Source organism: Lampris incognitus, chromosome 12 (assembly GCF_029633865.1).
Source record: "Lampris incognitus isolate fLamInc1 chromosome 12, fLamInc1.hap2, whole genome shotgun sequence".
NCBI classification, from domain to species: Eukaryota; Metazoa; Chordata; class Actinopteri; order Lampriformes; family Lampridae; genus Lampris; species Lampris incognitus.
Genome location: NC_079222.1, coordinates 22,322,164 through 22,336,629, shown reverse-complemented (window position 1 = coordinate 22,336,629; position 14,466 = coordinate 22,322,164). Strand labels below are relative to the sequence as shown.

Genomic DNA, 14,466 nt, shown 5'->3' with positions numbered 1-14,466 from the left:
CCACCACCTGCAAATCCATTCCTTTTATAGGGGTTGTCTTGCAAATTGTCTAATTTCCACCTGGTGGAAATTAGACAATTTACCAACAGGTGAAATTGATTCACATATCAGTGTTGCTTCCTAACCGGACAGGTTGATATCTCAAAAGTGTGATTGACTTGGAGCTACATTGCATTGCTTATGTGTTCCCTTTATTTTTTTGAGCAGTAGGAGGAGATGCTTCATCGTTGTTGTGATGCAATTGGAAGTGTCGCAACTGTCATTAATATTGCTTTTTTCCAATTTGTCAAAGTAGAGAGGAGAAATGCAAAAAACATCTAGCCTTCATTTGTTTTTATGCAGGCTCAATAATCCAGGTAAGGAAATCACGGATAGTTGAATCAGTTAATCTGGACACATTTCTCACTCATCTTAGTGACTTCTTCAGAAGTCACTGAAATGAGTGATGAAATGTGTCCAGATTAACTGATTCAACTTTGTGTGATTTCCTTACCCAGATTATTGAGCCTGCATGAAGACATTTTGACTAATTTCGGCGACAACTGTCTTAAATTTGTACATAAGTACGAGGAAATAGCGCGTAAGATGGCAAACTACAGAAACCACCTGAGATTCAGCCTCAGGTGCAGACAGAGCAGGATTATGCCTAAAAGACTACAAATGAAATCTTCTGTCAAGGGCCACAGAGCCAGCAAGATCCTCTAAAAGACAGAGAGCCAGCTGTTGAATGAATGGGTGACACAAACTAATTTTACCGTCGACACTTTGAAAGCCAAAGAGGAGCAGATCCAACAGAGACTCACGTCACATCTAAATGAGACCACTTTCCAATATGTGATTGATTTCACAGAGAAGGCTCGTCTAGCACAACACCCAAAGTCAAAAACCAGGAAGCAAAATAAGTTTTACATGTGTCACCTACGTAAACATGGTTGCAGACTAGGTACACCCCTTAATGGCAATGTATTCCCTGATGGAAATGGCCTGTTCCAGCAGGATAATGTCCCCTGCCACATAGCAAAAACTGTTAAGGAATGGTTTGAGGGACAAAGAGTTCAAGGTGTCGCCTTGAACTCTCCAGATCTCAACTCGATTGAGCATCTGTGGGATGTGCTGGACCGACAACTCTGATTCACAACTGCTCATGTGTTGATGGCTAGGATCTTATTCTTCCCATTGAGTTGGCTCCTCAGGACTTGCCTCACTCTCTGGAGGTATTTGACTGTAGCTAAACTCCTTGCTGCCTCCTCATGGTTTCCATTTGCCTGTGGAATAAATACACAGGTACTTGTAACTTTCCTGAATGTTTGTTATCTTGACGTCTGGTAATTCAGCCCATTCAGTACTCACTACCTTCCTCTTTTTGCCACTGTTCAACCACACTTGTCCAGTCAGAATGACATCCCAATGTCACTGCTGTAGATCCCGGAGAGGTGGATCAGCGAGCCAATGTCTCGCTCATTCCTGGCATACAGCTTGATGTTGTCAATATATAGGAGGTGGCTGATGGTAACTTCTAGAGCTGTAGCCATATCCACTCTTTGTGATGATCTGACTGAGGGGCTTGAGGCCTATGCAGAACAGCAGTGGGGATAGTACATTATGTTGGTATATGCCATATTTGATAGTTACCTGTGTGATTGTCTTGAGTTGACCTTCAGTTTTGTTTTCCACTGCCACAGTAAGTTCTTGATGAAGATTTTTTGTGTCCTGTTGGCTTTGTACAGTGTCAAGCATTCCAGTAACCATGTGTGGGGCACTGAATCATAGGATTTTTTTGAGTCATTCTTGGCTGTGCTCAGGTTGATCTGTCTGCTCTTAGGAGTCTTGGGCGACTGCTATGTCAACCTGCAGCTGATGCTTTGACCCTCTGGTGTTGTTCACAATTCCTTTCTGTGTTTATCTTTGTTAAAAGAAACAGTCAATGGTAGGGAAAGTGCTCAACAAATAAGGAGCAAGTAAATTCTTTATGAGACAGTACAAGCCTGTTTCATGCCATAAGCAATCATCAGCTGTCAATAAAGCTACTCCAAGTAGCTTTATTGCTGATGTTACTACTGTTTTCTCTAGTAGCTTCTGTAGTTTCTCATGGTCTTTCTTCCTGGTGTTACCATCGCTCGGGATTTATATACTTATGTCACCAATTGTGTCTGTAGAGACGCCCAACCAAGCTGGAGGTAACACTGGGATTCGAACTGGTGATCCCCGTGTTGGTAGGCAACGGAATAGACCACTACGCTACCCGGATGACCTACTTATTTTATTTCATTCATTTCAATTTGAGACAGTATTTCTCTTGCATTCCTAACTGTACCAAAAACCCCATGTGGATTGCCCCGGGAAAGATTCAGCCATACAATTCTCCCTTTTTAGCTGAGATGGATGGCATAGCAGTACAACACATGTCTTTCAATTTAATTATTAATTAATTGCATTAATTGTTAAGGATTCTGTTGCTCTACATTATTGTTGTTTATGTTGTTGTTTGTTAATCAGAAAAAAAATCCAAAATGTTTGGTGTATTTTATGCATGTTTGTAATCCTGAGGGATTGGTTGAATGAGGTCCTATCTATGAACTTCTTGTGACATAAAACCTTGTGACATTTTTTTCTTATCATGGACAAATTATAAACCCACATAAGTGCTCATAATAATTGGAAACAGCATACTAGCTCCAACAAATTTGCAATTTGAGATTTATATTTATAAGATTTAAATGTATTTATAATTTCTTTGTCATTGCTCAGTACTCGCGATTTTTTATCCTCTGCATTTAAACCTTCCTTTATACTAGGAACAGTAGGGCAGCCACAGTGCGGTGCGTGGGGACCAACACCAGTTCCAGATTTCAGTCAGCTATTAGCAGTACGTCTATAACGTTTAACAACCGGAACCTAACATGAGTCAAACAGAGATACAAAACACCCATATTTCTGTTATAATAATACTCTTAATGAGATAGCTGTAAGAGTAAGCTTGACAGTGTAATACTCGGAAATTTTTCTAACAAAGAAATCACAAACCACTCAGAAATACAATTGTTATTTTTACCAGTTATTGACACAGTAAAGAATGAAAAATAAATGAACCAACTGTGATAAATAGAACAAGGCAGGACATTTATAATAAGAGCAGCACAGCTGAGAGCTTCTGGTATTTGTCTTCCCTTTAACGGACAATGTGAACTTAAGTATGACATCATTGTTGAGTGTGAGAAGGATGCCACGTGCCCAAGCTGAGATGGTATATATTTCTATATTTTAGCAATGCAATTAAAAAGTATAAATATAGTACAGTCATGTTTTTTTGCAGTTCACCTTTACTAAAAACTATTACAATTATGGAAAGGATGGCTCATGCTGAAAGTTCTTCGTAAAGTCATCTAGCTTAACTGAGGTTCTTGTGTGAGCAGAGTGCTATTGCTTGGTGAAAATCTGGAGATACAGAAATGTATCTACAGATATGGTAGGCCTGGCTGCCACAAAGCTTCAGCCTCACTTAGTAGCAGCGATCATATTTCAGTGTACCCATATATGAAATTGTGTTTATTGTTGTTTGTCAATGTGTGCACGTGTCTGTGTGTGTGTGTGTATACATGTTTACTGTGATGATGGCTGTGCATCTGTTTATGATTAGAAGTGTATGCAGAGCTTGAAATTAACACCCACCAACCCACCAAATGCGGGTAAAAATTATGTTGTCGAAATACTTGCCAACTTGGCGGGGATGAATCAAGTTTTAAATATCACTGCATCAACATCTGTCTCTAGCAGGCTAAAGCCAACATTCTCCAATCCTACACTTGTCATAAACACTGTGTTGTGGTGTATAACATAGTGTATTACAACATGCTCCCCATGTTCTTGAGGTCTGCTGTAGAATCGACTCAGTGCAAGGCTGTCCCTAGTCCTGCCGGCTGTGCACAGGTGACCACTCTGACACTGAGTTAATGCCTGACACGCACTAGAGGACATATGGACATATTTCACATATATATATATATATTTTTTTGTCTTTAATCTATCAGAAGGCACACACTAGACCATTACACCAAGACAGGGCATCACACACTTCACGGTTATGCTAAAAATCAATCAGACTCCCAACTCTCAGAGCCATTTTCATTTAATGGTTTTATTTCATTTTCTTACCCCACACTCACACACCCATTTGGCAGCTTGCCCGGCAACTAGCAACATTGCTTACCCGTGACAACAGCACACACGTCTTCTCCATGTCTCCTGCAGGAAGTAACATACTAGCACAGACAAGGAAAGAGCTGGGCAGACATAGCAACCGCTCTCAATTTATCAGCTGAGCGCTAATGCTATTTACCCAACAAGCCACAAAAGGTATGTTTGAGTGTAGGGTAGGAAAATAGAATAAGCATTGGCGGTCTAATTGACGGTAAGTGTAATTGTTAAGTGTGTGATAACCTGTTTTGGTCCAACTGTCTAGATGTGCGTTCAGGCTGATGAAAGACCAAACTATCTACGACATCTGTCCTCTTGTGCAGTCTCTCACGTTTCAAGTATTGGTTAGGATTTGAAACGTCTTCTTATGTGTGCAAACACACACACACACACACACACACACACACACACACACACACACACACACACACACACACACACACACACACACAGAGTAACCTGGTTCTCTCTCTCTCTCTCTCTCTCTCTCTCTGGTTTATACTGTATACAGTTATACGTACTATATTTCACATAAATTACTGACACGTCTTATGTTATTTTTACAAATACATATGTGGAAATGGATGCAGTGATCCTCGTAATCTGGTTTGTTTCAAGAACACCATTTTGGCTAGTGGAAATTCTGAGGGGCTAGTGACTTTAAAATCTAGTAACCGTATTTGCTGGTGATGCAATAGGTTTATTTCAAGTCCTGTGTGTATGTGTGTGTGTGTGTTGTGAGTACTTGTACAGTAGTTACCGGAAGGTCATTTGGAATATCTGTCCCAAGTTGACTTGCTGGCTCTTGTTGTTGTATCCATGCAGCATCTCACCAAATAGGGTATAATTAAAGTGGACATCCTGCCTCAGGCACTTCGGTCCTTCACAGTTGTCTGACTGTAGGAGGCAGGAACGCCCATCTGCTGCCAGTTTGTACTCCTGTACACACCTGGACAGGAGAGGAAAACTGTCAGAGCAATATACAATACAAGCACATCTGCACTAAGGGTGAAAGATTGCACAGGTACAGTGTTTATAAAGCCCTAAATGGGCTGGTCCCCTCCAATATTGCAGACCTTTAAACCCTCTATGACACCTCCAGATCCCTGACGTCGGTTGACTTGGGACTCCTGGCTGTCCCATGATCTAAACCTTAGCTCAGGGGTGAGCGCACATTTGCGGTTGCAGCCCCTGGACTGTGGAACAGCCTCCCCCTCCCTATCAGATCTAGCAGTTGAATCCTCTGGATGTGGCTGGTTTCTTGCTTGTGCCTATGTCAATGTGCTGTTTATTTGTGCCTACAAACTATTTGCCTTGTTGTCTATGTCGGTGTTTCTTGTATTTAATTGTGTTTTAGCTACCTACTCTGGTATGTACAGCACTTTGGTCAATGTGGGTTGTTTCTACATGTGCTCTATAATTAAATTTGACTTGACTTGAATGGTCAGTAGCCCTATAGACATGACCATGTAGATTGTGTCATAGGCTGGCTGAATGTGGTTGGATGCCAATGTTTTTTAATTTTTTTTATTTTTCCCCTTCCCCCCCAATTGTATCCGGCCCATTACCCCACTCTTCCGAGCCATCCCAGTCGTTGCTCCACCCCCTCCACCGATCCAGGGAGGGCTGCAGACAACCACATGCCTACTCCGATGCATGTGGAGTCACCAGTCCCTTCTTTTCACCTGACAGTGAGGAGTTTCGCCAGGGGGCCATAGCGTGTGGGAGGATCACGCTATTCCCCCCAGTTCCCCCTCCCCCCTAAACAGCCACCCAACCGACCAGAGAAGGCGCTAGTGCAGCGACCAGGACACATATCCACATCTGGCTTCCCACCCACAGACACAGTCAATTGTGTCTGTGGGGACGCCCGACCAAGCCGGAGGTAACACGGGGATTCGAACTGGCAATCCCCGTGTAGTTAGGCCTCCTGGATGCCAATGTTTGAGGCAGAATAATGCATAATATAGAACGGTACAGAGCACTTTACACAAATTCAACTGTACGTGTAACAAGATATGCTCATGCCTGCACAGACCCACACTTACATACATACGTACACTTTTACATGAACAAACTTGGGTAGACAGGCCTTAAAAGTAGGGCTTGAAATCCAGCAGGCCCAGTGGAAAAACACTGGAGCACAAGCCTGGTCTCATCCCACAGCATCATTATTTTGACGCTATTGCCAAAACATTGTTTAGCTGTTCAATCTCTAAACCTGGATATCCTTTTTTAAGCATCATAGAATATTTCAAACACACACTGCCATGACAAGGTTTTAGTAAATTCAGCACCGCACACCTAAAAATGGCTCAGATGCAGTCTGGCTATTGTTCACTCAAAAGTAATGAAAAACAAAGAGGCTGGTTACAAAAGTGTCTTGAAATTGCACACTAAATTTAGATGGAATCGCATGATTGAGCGATCTGAAATACACTGGGGAAAATTGGATTATAAAACAATCAATTGGACTCCTGATAGCCATTTGCCATCTATTTGGCCAGCTATAATGCATCGCCACTGTGGATGAAGGAGCATACAGTACCTGGCAACCTAGCAAACTGCTACCAGATTGCCAGTTATTTAAAATTCTTGCACTCATTACATAACAGATTATAGTCAATATTTAGTATTCTTTGTCTTTCAAATATTTTAACTAACAACTTTTCCAGGTTAATAGTTAGAGCCTCAAACATATTTGGTTTAGGCTCAATAATGTATTAAGTAATGTTTCCCTGGAGCCAACCTTATTAAGAAATTGAAGGATAATATAATTTTTGTACAAGACCAAGGCCCGTAAATCATTCTTGACTCCAGCTTTGAGTTTAAAAACTTTACACATGATCAGCTATAATTAGTTATAAGATAATAATGTAACATGAATACTATTCATATCATAAGATAATGAGATAAATTCTAATCCCAGGCCATTTTTTTTTCATTTCATTTTTTTCATTCTTTTTTCTCCTCAATTGCATCCGGCCAATTACCCCACTCTTCCGAGCTGTCCCGGTCGCTGCTCCACCCCCTCTGCCGATCTGGGGAGGGCTTGCAGACTACCACATGTCTCCTCCGATACATGTGGAGTCGCCAGACACTTCTTTTCACCTGACAGTGAGGAGTTTCGCTACTGAGGATGCACAAGCCAGTGCATTCTTAGTGCTGGTCCCAAGCCCAGATAAATGGGGAGGGTTGCATCAGGAAGGGCATCTGGCATACAATCTTTGCCAAATTAAATATGCGGATCATAAAGGAGAAGGAGAGGGGGAAGGCATGTCCAGAGGCAGGGGTTGAGGAGGAAGGGTAGGAGTGAGGAGGTGAGAGTCGGAGCAGCCGAAAGTAGTAGTAGTAGTAGTAGTAGTAGTAGCAGCAGCAGTAGTAGTAGTGAGGAGTTTCACTAGCTCCCCCTGCCCCCTGAACAGGTGCCCCGACCGACCAGACGAGGCGCTAATGCAGCGACCAAGATACATATCTACATTTTTTTGGTACTATTTTATTATTCTGTGATACCTAACAACATCAGGCAAAGGGACTGCTGATGGAAACTAGCCCATTAGCTAACTCAGGTACATTTATATTTGTTTTAAATGTTGATTAATGTACACTGTCCCTTCCCAAATAAACGTTTAATCATAATCATAATCACATCCGGCTTCCCACCCACAGACACGGCCAATTGTGTCTGTGGGGATGCCCGACCAAGCCGGAGGTAACACGGAGATTCGAACCGGTGATCCCCGTGTTGGTAGGCAACGGAATAGACCGCCACACCACCTGGATGCCCCCCAGGTCATCTTTTTCGATTTTAATTTTCATTTAATTATTGATTTTTAAAATATAACAACAACAACAACAAATAGCCAGTGATATGTTTGGTAAACTGTCTATCTGAAATAAATGAATTAACTTTAAAAAAGACTCAATCTATGGAATTATTAAATTTCTACACTCTAATTATGCAATTGTTTTACTAGACATATCAGTACACATACAAATGCATACACACGTATGTTCATTACATAAACCTGTAAAAACATGGAAACAATAGTAGATTGAGTTGAAGACACTTGTGCACACAAAAATGTATATGCAAATGCACAGTTTTAGGAGCCGATATACAGTAAATGTACACCAACTCATCTTATCAAAAATAGTATACCAACTCCCTCTTTAGGGATATTAATTAGTCAAAACTCCGTGCATCACCTCACACCTTCATGTCTCAAGACTTTGACTGAAATGAAAGTTAACCTATACTTGCTGACTTAAAAGTTATTTCTGGTCCTGTTGTCTCCCCGGAGACAATTCATTGATCCACCCAGACCTTTTAAAAGAGCCGTGGCTTTATATTTATCAGAATCCGTTTTTTTTCTTCTTCTTTGTTGTGCTTGTTTATATATACAGTGCTGCTATTTTGGCTTAGTCTGTTGTACAATGGGTCACACTGAATTTAGCACAACAACACTTGGAATAAAATATATTCAAATTTACGATTATAATTTGGGCAGAATTTGGCAGAAAAGTTTAGTTTTGCTTTTAAACTTCTGTGACAGCAGTGTGAAATCTCACTTTTGGGGTTGGCTGTATTTTTAAGTAGCTGTTTCCTTGTTTTATTACTTTCCTTTTTTCTTTTTTTTTTGCTTACCCACAGAACATTAAGACGTTGCTGGAACCTGGGTCATCAGCCAGAGACACCAGCTGCTGGAGACACAGCTGTTCACAGCCCCCATTGAAGCCGTCTGTACAGTCAGTACCCCTGGAGTAGTCATAGCAACCTGAGCCATCCTTCATCGGCTTAAGTCCCTCGGGACACTGTCCGGAGTGAGAAGGAGGGAGGAGAGCATGGCGGGAGGGATAAAAGGAGTGGGGAGAGAGGCAACAAGAAAAAAAAGATTGAAAAAGTAAGGTCAGCAAGTGCAGTCTAATTATGGCCAGACGGGTCTGACAAGCTAAGGATAGTAAGATGAGGATGAATGAAGAAAGTGGAGCGCAACAGAGGAAAAATAGTTAAAAGAATTTAACAAAAAAGGATTGATAGACCCACTGGGTTTCAACATAATATCAAGGCCCAGATAGGATATTTTTATCAAACATTACATGCTATACTAAATATGACTGTGTTAACTGATAGCAATGCTCTTTTATAAATCATCATATACTGTGCGGTTTATGCAGCTTGGATGTGTGTATATTTATGTGTGGTGGTGGGGTGGGTGGAGGGGTGATGATGGTGAATATACACGTATGTCCTTGGTGGGGGGGTGGCAGGCAGAAATCACTCTGCATGGAGAGGCAACAGATTTTTATTTTATCACTCTTTTTTATCATTAAAGCACATGTATTTGTGTAGTTACTGATTTATGCCTTCGTATTTTAGCAATTAAGTTCTTGCAGTCCGTTTCGATTTGCCATTGCGTTAAATTGTTTTGGTGCCACATTGGTAACAGATAACTGACTTTAATAAACTTCAATGCAATACAGGTTTACACTATTAATCACTAGCCTTCAGAATTTGCTGCATTCACAATTCCATTTCAACAATTTAGAAAAAAAAACAATTTAGAAAAACTTTTAAAAGGAAGTTAGGTTTACATTCAAGCAAGCTAGCATGCAATAAATCAAACTAGTAAGTGAGTTTGAGAAAGATTGGTCTTAGGCTAAAATCATTAAAGGTAAGAGGAAAAAAAACACAGAGCAAAATAATACACAATGCATTCATCACCCCCCCCCCCTCAACACACACACACACACACCCACACTCACAGACACACGCATCCACACACACACACACACTAGGGAAAAAAAACCCTTCACATACCACATTTTCACATTGTGTCTTTGGGTCTGACCAGCAATTTCAGGAAATCAGTGGAAGTAGGAGGCATTGGGGACTGTCTAAATGATGATAAGCCAATCATAGGAGCAGTTATAACACAGCAATTACACGTGCGCTTTGTTCATATTATCACTTGTTATATTCATACTTGTTAACAGAGTTCCATCATAGAAGACATGGGGGAACTTCCTAAAATGCCAGCAGGAGCCTCAAGAACAAAAAGGCTGGGATGGGATCCCAGCTGAACTGAAGGAAGGTGGACCAGAGCTCCTGTACCAAATTCATGCCTTAATCCTCAGGGAACAGCAACCCTCAGAGCTCAGGGATGCTCTGACAGTGACCATATTCAAGAAAGGGGACAAGGCTGACTGTGGAAACTACAGGGGTATCTTGATCCTGTCCATAACATTGTAAAGCACTTTGAGTGGTCGGTAGACTAGAAAAGCACTATATAAGTGCAGTCCACCACCACCACCAATAACCGGCAAAGTGCTTGTAAATGTCCTCGCAAACTGACTGCTACCACTGTCACAGGAAGTACTTCCAGAATCACAGTGCAGCTTCCGCCCATCCAGAGGTACAGTAGACATGATTTTAACAGTAAACCAACTCTAGGAAACATGCCGTGAACAAAAGCAGCCTCCGTGCATGACCTTCATAGATCTAACTAACACCTTTGACATGGTAGCCTGCCAGGCTCTGTGGAGCATACTATTAAAGTACAGCTGCCCTGATAAGTATATCCAGATACTGAGGCCTCTACACAATGGCATGTCAGCCAATGTGCTCATTAACAGCGGCTCTGTGTCTAAGCCCTTCCCAGTGGAGTCAGGGGTCAAGCAGGGCTGCATCATTGTGCCCACCCTGTTCTCTGTCCTTGTTGCTGCCATACTCCACCTCATTGGCCAAGAGCTTCCACAGGGCATCCCAATCATGTACAGAACATATGGTAGTCTCTTGAATCCTAACCAGTTCAAGGCCAAGAGCAAAGTCAGCAACACTACCATCTTGGTGCTCCAATATGTGGACAACAACGCCATCACAGTACACTCTGCAGCAGACCTCCAGGGCATCCCAAATGCTTTTGCCCAGGAATAGAGTCCTGGGCTAAGCACTTAACATCAAGAAGACCCAGGTACTGCATCAACCTCCACCCAATCTGCCATCTATTGTCTACATTGACTCTGATATAAACCATCATCTGAGTTGTGCCAGTGGAGCCCACGCCAGACTCAGAAAAATAGTCTTTGAAGATCAAGATCTAAAGCCGAAACAAAACTCTTGGTCTACAGGGCTGTTCCTCCCAACCTGAGGGTTGGGAGGAACAGCCGAATCATGGACCACCTACAGCAGGCTCCTGAGGGCTCTGGAGCTACACTACCAAAGAGCCCTATGGAGGATTCTGAGGATCAGCTGGGTGGACAGATGCATCAACACCAGCATTCTGGATGAAGCGGACATGGAAAGCATCACCACCACAATAAAGAAACCCCAACTTCAAATTGGACAGGTCATGTGATCCGAATGTCATATGCACAACTTCCCAAGCAACTCCTGTACGCACAGTTGAGGGAGGGTCAGCGTGCCCCTGGTGGGCAAAAGAAACACTCCAAAGACAACATTAAGACCAGTCTCAAGAAGTTCCACAAAACACACAGCAACTGGTAAGACACTGCATTGGGCATATGGTCATGGAGAAAAGCTGTGCAAGATGGAACTGAATAGCATGAACTTCAACTCTGCCATGTCACAGCGACAAAGCGGCACAAGTGAAAGGAAAGGCAACAGACTCAACCACCACCACAACTCACCACTGCACACAGTGCACCAAAGTGTATGGATGGAGGATTGGCCACTGCTCCTAGCTACACACGTAGGATGGGTTAAATGCAGAGCATAATTTTCCCATGGGGATCAATAAATTATCTCAAAATCTCTCAAAGCCACCTGAGGACCCACAATTGATGACCCCGACAAAGGACGGTCGTACTCAACCTGAGTGTTCGCCAATGATGATTACCACTGTGCCTTGAAGCTCAGTGTGCCAATTGATCTAGTCCATGGGCCAGACGATATTTCGGTACACTCAAGGTGGCAAAACTTACTTATAATTTTTGAAAGGATCCATGTCTGTAGATGATATTTTGGTATGATAACCATTCCTGAGTGGCAGCTGTATCACAGTTATCAGCTCATGAAGTTAACCACCCGCTAAACTAAATTGCATTTTAGACGCTGGTGCATATCCTGGTTTAGCCTCATGGTCAGGACATTTTTCAATGTTCTATAATATTGTCTTTGGTATCATTTTAAAGGGGACCTTCTTAGCTTTCATTCAAGCCCTGTTGTGGATATTTCTCACAAATATAGAGGTCACTTGAGCTCTTCAACCCGTCAATAACACACATCTTTCTGCAATGTTCGCCTAAACTATATACTTTCTTTTAGCCCTGTGGCATCTAGGAATATCAGGGACACAAAACACAAAAACTGGAATACTCACAGGACTGTAAAGATTCAGAAAATGTATAATATACCCATACTATTTCATTGTGTGAGGTGATTGTGAGCCTTAAATGAGAACTAGACCAAAGCCAGTTAGGTCACAAACTGGTCTCTATACATTTGTTTAAATACACAATCAAAATACATGATAAAAAGGAATACCATAGTGAGGTAATGAACTATTTTAATATTTTAAACAACATTGACATTTACATATACTTAGTCAATGATACATGTAATCCCATATCATTAGTGGGTATATGTAATGGTAATGGGTAGGGTAATGGGTATATGTGAATATGGTTACATTATTGTTATCAAGCTCTGGGTAACCAAGTCCAGAATCAACATCCTGTGCATCAATAGACTACTACGACAGTAATACCATCAGAATCATCACACTGTCATTCATCAAACTGCTCGTTTCTCTCATCATCTGACTCCCCAAGTTCAAAGTCCAGTTCTGGACCATCCTGCTGTTTTTGGTTACTGCAGGTCTGTAACCTGCACATGTCTGTGCATGGAAGTCCATTTGACAGGCACATGCAGCTTGGCATTTTGCATGAATGCACACACTTGCATGTTAGCATTTCCAAGACCACATCTGGTGCAGGTGGGGAGCGCATCCAGTAAATGGCCAGCTTGCCTTCATCGTCTGTCCATCCATACTCAGTAGGGCTTGGCACCACAGGGTTAGCCTGCAGACAGCACTTCCATATTGCTGCCTGATAGTTGGCTCGTTGAACATACATAAAGAGACAGTCTCTACATGGTGGCAGCTGGCTGGACTCAACCTCTCCCCTTTTGGTGCAGAAGAGCTGGTAACGCAGTTTGTTCACCTCAGCAGTGCTGCTATTAGCAACATACATCCGACAGGTGAACTGCTCAATTTTCTGGAACAGCTCATCACTCACATTCCATGTCTGTCCCAGTTGACTAAAAGTCTCTTGGCAGGAAGTGTGCTTTCTCACTATCTTCAGGGCATTCAGCTTCCCTCGACCAGCGAATGCACTGAGAGTGTCGCAGCCTGTGAAGGCATGTAAGCCAATTAGGCTGTCACAGATGCTGTCTCCAAGTGAACTTGCCAGTTTGGTGATGTCGACAAACCGTGTGCGGTTCTGAGTCCCACACTTCTGGTAGATGGGACAGGTGATGTCCTTCTGGAAGCCAAGACAAAGCACCATGACATCAGTGTCCTCAGCTGTGATGATAACTGACTTTGAGCCCGCATTTGCTGCATGCAATGCATGCAGGAGCAGACGGGTGTCAGCTTCTTCATATGTGGAGTGCAGTTCTGCTGCTTCCTCACACCCATCTTCTGTCAACTTGTAGCAGGTTTCCTCACAGGTCATGTACAACACCTTGCCATGCAGCATAGCTCTGTATCGTAGGAGTTTCCACTCTTCCACCAGAAACTTGATGAGACTGGTCTTGTTGGAGGAACTGCACAGAAATTTTCTCCACTGCTGGACGTGGTGTCCCCCTGCAAGATTCTTGTACTGGAGAGTGATGTCTCCACCCCGGTTCAGTCGTTCAGTATCTTTGATCGAAGTCTGGTGATAGACATCAAAAACAACATCAATCCTCCCACTCTGTGCTCCCTCATGGAGGACCTGGGTCAAGGCTGACTCTGCCACCTGTGCAAAGGTTTTGTTGTTGCCATTCATTTTTTGGACCAGGCTCATCCCATCAATGATGGAAGTAGATGGGATTGGGATGTCTCCTGCAGGAGATACATTCTTTTCAAGCTCTCTTGCAAGTGCAGCCTTGTTTGTTTTTCGTAAGGACCCATCAGCATTTGCCAGTGCCCATGGTAGTGGGCCCGATGGGTAGGCAAGGACATCCTTCAGATTCACCTTCCTGCTTTCAGCCACCAGGATCATGTGACTGAAAAGGTTTCTATCTGCCTTCAGAACCACATCCTGTGC

At 42.6% G+C, this 14,466-nt stretch overlaps 1 protein-coding gene across 1 annotated transcript in view; it reads right to left on the bottom strand.

Annotated features, from left to right (window-relative positions):
* The window catches only part of LOC130121572 (astrotactin-2), a 570,216-nt gene that overhangs the window by 142,440 nt on the left and 413,310 nt on the right, over positions 1–14,466 (bottom strand). Inside the window, exons 13-14 of the mRNA XM_056290419.1 lie at positions 8,843–9,009; positions 4,955–5,143 (exon numbers count right to left, since the gene is read on the bottom strand). Of these exons, the coding sequence (XP_056146394.1) occupies positions 4,955–5,143; positions 8,843–9,009 (356 nt within the window). The remainder of the gene's footprint in view (positions 1–4,954; positions 5,144–8,842; positions 9,010–14,466) is intronic.